Below are 3,263 nucleotides of genomic sequence, written 5' to 3'. Positions count from 1 at the left end.
TAGGTGATTTTTTCTTAGAGAAAAATGTTCTTCATGGTGATGTTATTATATCTTCTTCAACTATATACTTAAGATTAAGTATTATTTACAAAAAATCAAGAACAATATAAAAAATTTACATAATTAAATAATTAAATTAATTATTAATAAAAAAAACACAAAAACATTCTTACATACAGGATACAGGGTTAGTCAAAAGTACAGAATAATTTTTTTTCGCACATTGTGACACTTTGCTAAGCTATAACTTTTTAACGAATGATGATATAAAAAAAACTTTTTTTCTCAGACTGACATTTTCCATCACTGTTTGACGTATTGCGGTGTGCTTTAAGAACACTTTGTATAAACGCAGAGAAATGCAACATAAGGAGCATGTCTTAAAAAAAAGAATCGAAAAACGTCACATCTCGGGCCGTAATGAGTAAAAAAATTTTATAAGGAAAAAAGAGACAATAAAAAAGCAAAATCAAAGCGGTTAAAAATATGAATTATATATTACATTGTAATTTCATTTAATTTCACAGAAGTTTAACATTATTTTAACATAAAAGACAAATTAAAAGTGGCAAAATTACAACAAGTCAGACATTTTTTCTAACTTATAAGCAGATTGGTATTATTTTTGAAACTAGGAACTGAAATCATTTTGCAGTAACACCTCGAGTCGCCCTTCTGGTATTGATGGATTTTACAATCTCTTAAATTTTTGTGCAATCAAAAGTAAATTCATCGCTTGCATTTTATCATAATTTAGTGTTGTCGGAATGTGACATTTTTCTCTAGGGCGAGTGTTCTAAAAGACCCTAAGTAAAATATAAAAAAAAATTGTAATACAATTCTACGAACCTAACTAACTACAAAATACTAACTAACTACAAAATACTAGATGTGAAAATTAGATTTTATTTAATCATCTTTTTGGCCATCTTTGACGGGATAACAACTGTCAATATGAATCAATTAATACAGATGAATTCATACCAGGTGAAAAAAAGTATGAAAACAAACAATTTTTGCTTAAAATATTTATTTTCTGGAAAAACTAATTGATGAATGATAAAGTACTGTAAAAATGTTATACCAGGTGAAAAAAAGTATGAAAACAAACAATTTTTGCTTAAACTATTTATTTTCTGGAAAAACTAATTGATGAATGATAAAGTACTGTAAAAATGTTATATGTTATAAAGAGTAAAATTTTTCGAAAATTTTGTTTTTGAGTTCTACAATTTTTTTTATTTTTTTAAATGGCAACCCACTTCTCATGAAGGTTATGATCGAAGGATTACAAATATTTAGTTTACAAATATTTAGTTTAATTTTTTTTTTAATAAATTACAGTTTTGACAAAAAAAATCGCATAACTCAAAAACAGAAAATTTCGTTCTCAAAATACGATCACATACTTTGAAGACAAATGATTAAAAAAAACCGTATGGTTCCATACTTTATATTTTTGGGGATTTTTTCGAAAGTGAGAGTGGATGCACACATGCATGGATTAATTCTAGGCTGGTGGGTTTAATTCTTATTTCAAATTGAATCATTTTTGTTCTTTTTGTTGTTCTTGTTATGCCACTGGTACTTTTGCGTTTTTTTCTCTAAAACAAATTTTTGGTTTACTTTATATTCACCTTGTATATGTTACTGGTAGTGTTTCCTGTATCTTTGAGAAAATGAATAAAAACTTATTTTGAAAAGAATTATAAAAATAAAATGGAAAAATAGTTGTTATAGTATCATATTTTATGTAACTCGGATGGATCACAAATTCATATTTGTGGTTATGAATAGCTATTTTATCAAAAATTTTATACGTCGTACAATTTTGGTTTTTGTATTATTATTTATTTATTATGCATTCTTGTAATACAACACCAACTCAAATAAATCATATATTATTTTCTCCTAATAAATTCTGAACAGAATGTAATCATTAATCAGCGCCATATGCCCCCCATACGCATATTCGAGAATGAGGATGAATGAATTTATGTTTGGAACACCAATACTGATGAAACTGTGTCATCAACTCTGTGCAAACTCCTCTTCCTTTATTCCTTTCCGCAAACCTTCTCCTTTGTCAAAACATCGATTGCCTTTCCACTCAAGAACAACGCACTCATTATTACAAAACCATTCTCCGTAATCGCGAAAGGCAATCAAACCTTGCGACCATTCAATTTTTCGTTGTCTTGCGGTGAAGAGCACCACGAACCGCCTTTGGCGATCGCCGGCCTCAGCCGTGGCTGGTGACCTCCTTCGAAGAAGCAGCTGATCGGTTGCATTGCCCACTACACAATCCGTTACGAATTTGGGTGATTTTTCGTCGCAGACCGATTCAGCTGCTTTTTTCTCGCCTAACGGTCGCACGTCGATCCGGGTCATACAATAAAACAATAAAATTGTGAGGCCTTCTGGCCATAAATGGTGGATGCGCCGGAACAATTACGCCGGAAGTGAAACTAACTTAAATAATTAGACCGTTTGAAAGTGAAACTTTCAATTACTTCATTTTTTTGTCTTGCAGTGCAGACATGAGGGACCGTGACTTGTGGACAGTCGGCACCTTTTGCAGTCACTCGGAGGAGGTGGAAAGCGGGCTGCACTCGCTGTCGATCCAGAGATTAGACGCACTTATTTATACCAGAGGTGAGTAGGACTACCAGCCGAGAGGTGGCGGAAGACGACTGGTTTCACATTATACAGAGTGTCCCTGCTAAGACTTATACTTTTATTCATTTGTCATCAGTCATCACCTGGCTAGTTATGTTTTAAATGTGATTTATGTAAAGTCTGTTTTTTTTAAATGGAAATTACCAAGTCAAAATTTTGGTGAAAAAATTGGTAGCAGCTTGTCTCCCTAGCCACAAATTTTGTTTGCTCTTTGTTTTTGTCCCAAGAAATTTTGTTAAAAAATTATGGTTATATGTTCAAATTGAGACGTTGTCAAAATTTTGACTTTCATGAATCTTGTGTGCCTGTTTGCTCTTTGAAAGCGCTATAATTGAATACCTGAGAACAGGCATCATTACCTAAGGTCTAAAGACAATTCAGTGCTAATAATTTTGACAGAAACACACCGCAAGTAAGTACAATGTTGTGGACAAAAATGAGATTTTTGCTATTAGTCCGGTCAAATTAGTCATAAAAATAGTGGTCAAATAACGAAAATTCCGACAGAGCTAAATTTTGGTGGAGACCTTGGGTATACCATTAGAAATAAAGTGTCAAAAGTCCCCATCGATCCCATGTGTGCT

The 3,263-nt window shown here is 32.1% G+C and overlaps 1 protein-coding gene across 2 annotated transcripts in view; it reads left to right on the top strand.

Moving 5' to 3' along the window:
- Positions 1 to 3,263, top strand: part of LOC123013429 (pleckstrin homology domain-containing family G member 5) — a 58,540-nt gene that overhangs the window by 1,349 nt on the left and 53,928 nt on the right. Inside the window, exon 2 of one of the 2 annotated variants that reach the window (XM_044411926.1) lies at positions 2,534 to 2,655. In XM_044411926.1, coding sequence (XP_044267861.1) covers positions 2,534 to 2,655 — 122 coding nt within the window. The remainder of the gene's footprint in view (positions 1 to 2,533; positions 2,656 to 3,263) is intronic. The other variant, XM_044411927.1, reaches the window with a different exon arrangement.

Source organism: Tribolium madens, unplaced genomic scaffold, assembly GCF_015345945.1.
Source record: "Tribolium madens isolate multiple individuals breed KSU strain unplaced genomic scaffold, Tmad_KSU_1.1 Scaffold_96;HRSCAF=242;Tcas5.2_LG5, whole genome shotgun sequence".
Lineage (NCBI taxonomy): Eukaryota > Metazoa > Arthropoda > Insecta > Coleoptera > Tenebrionidae > Tribolium > Tribolium madens.
This window is presented reverse-complemented; position numbering and strand designations above follow the sequence as displayed.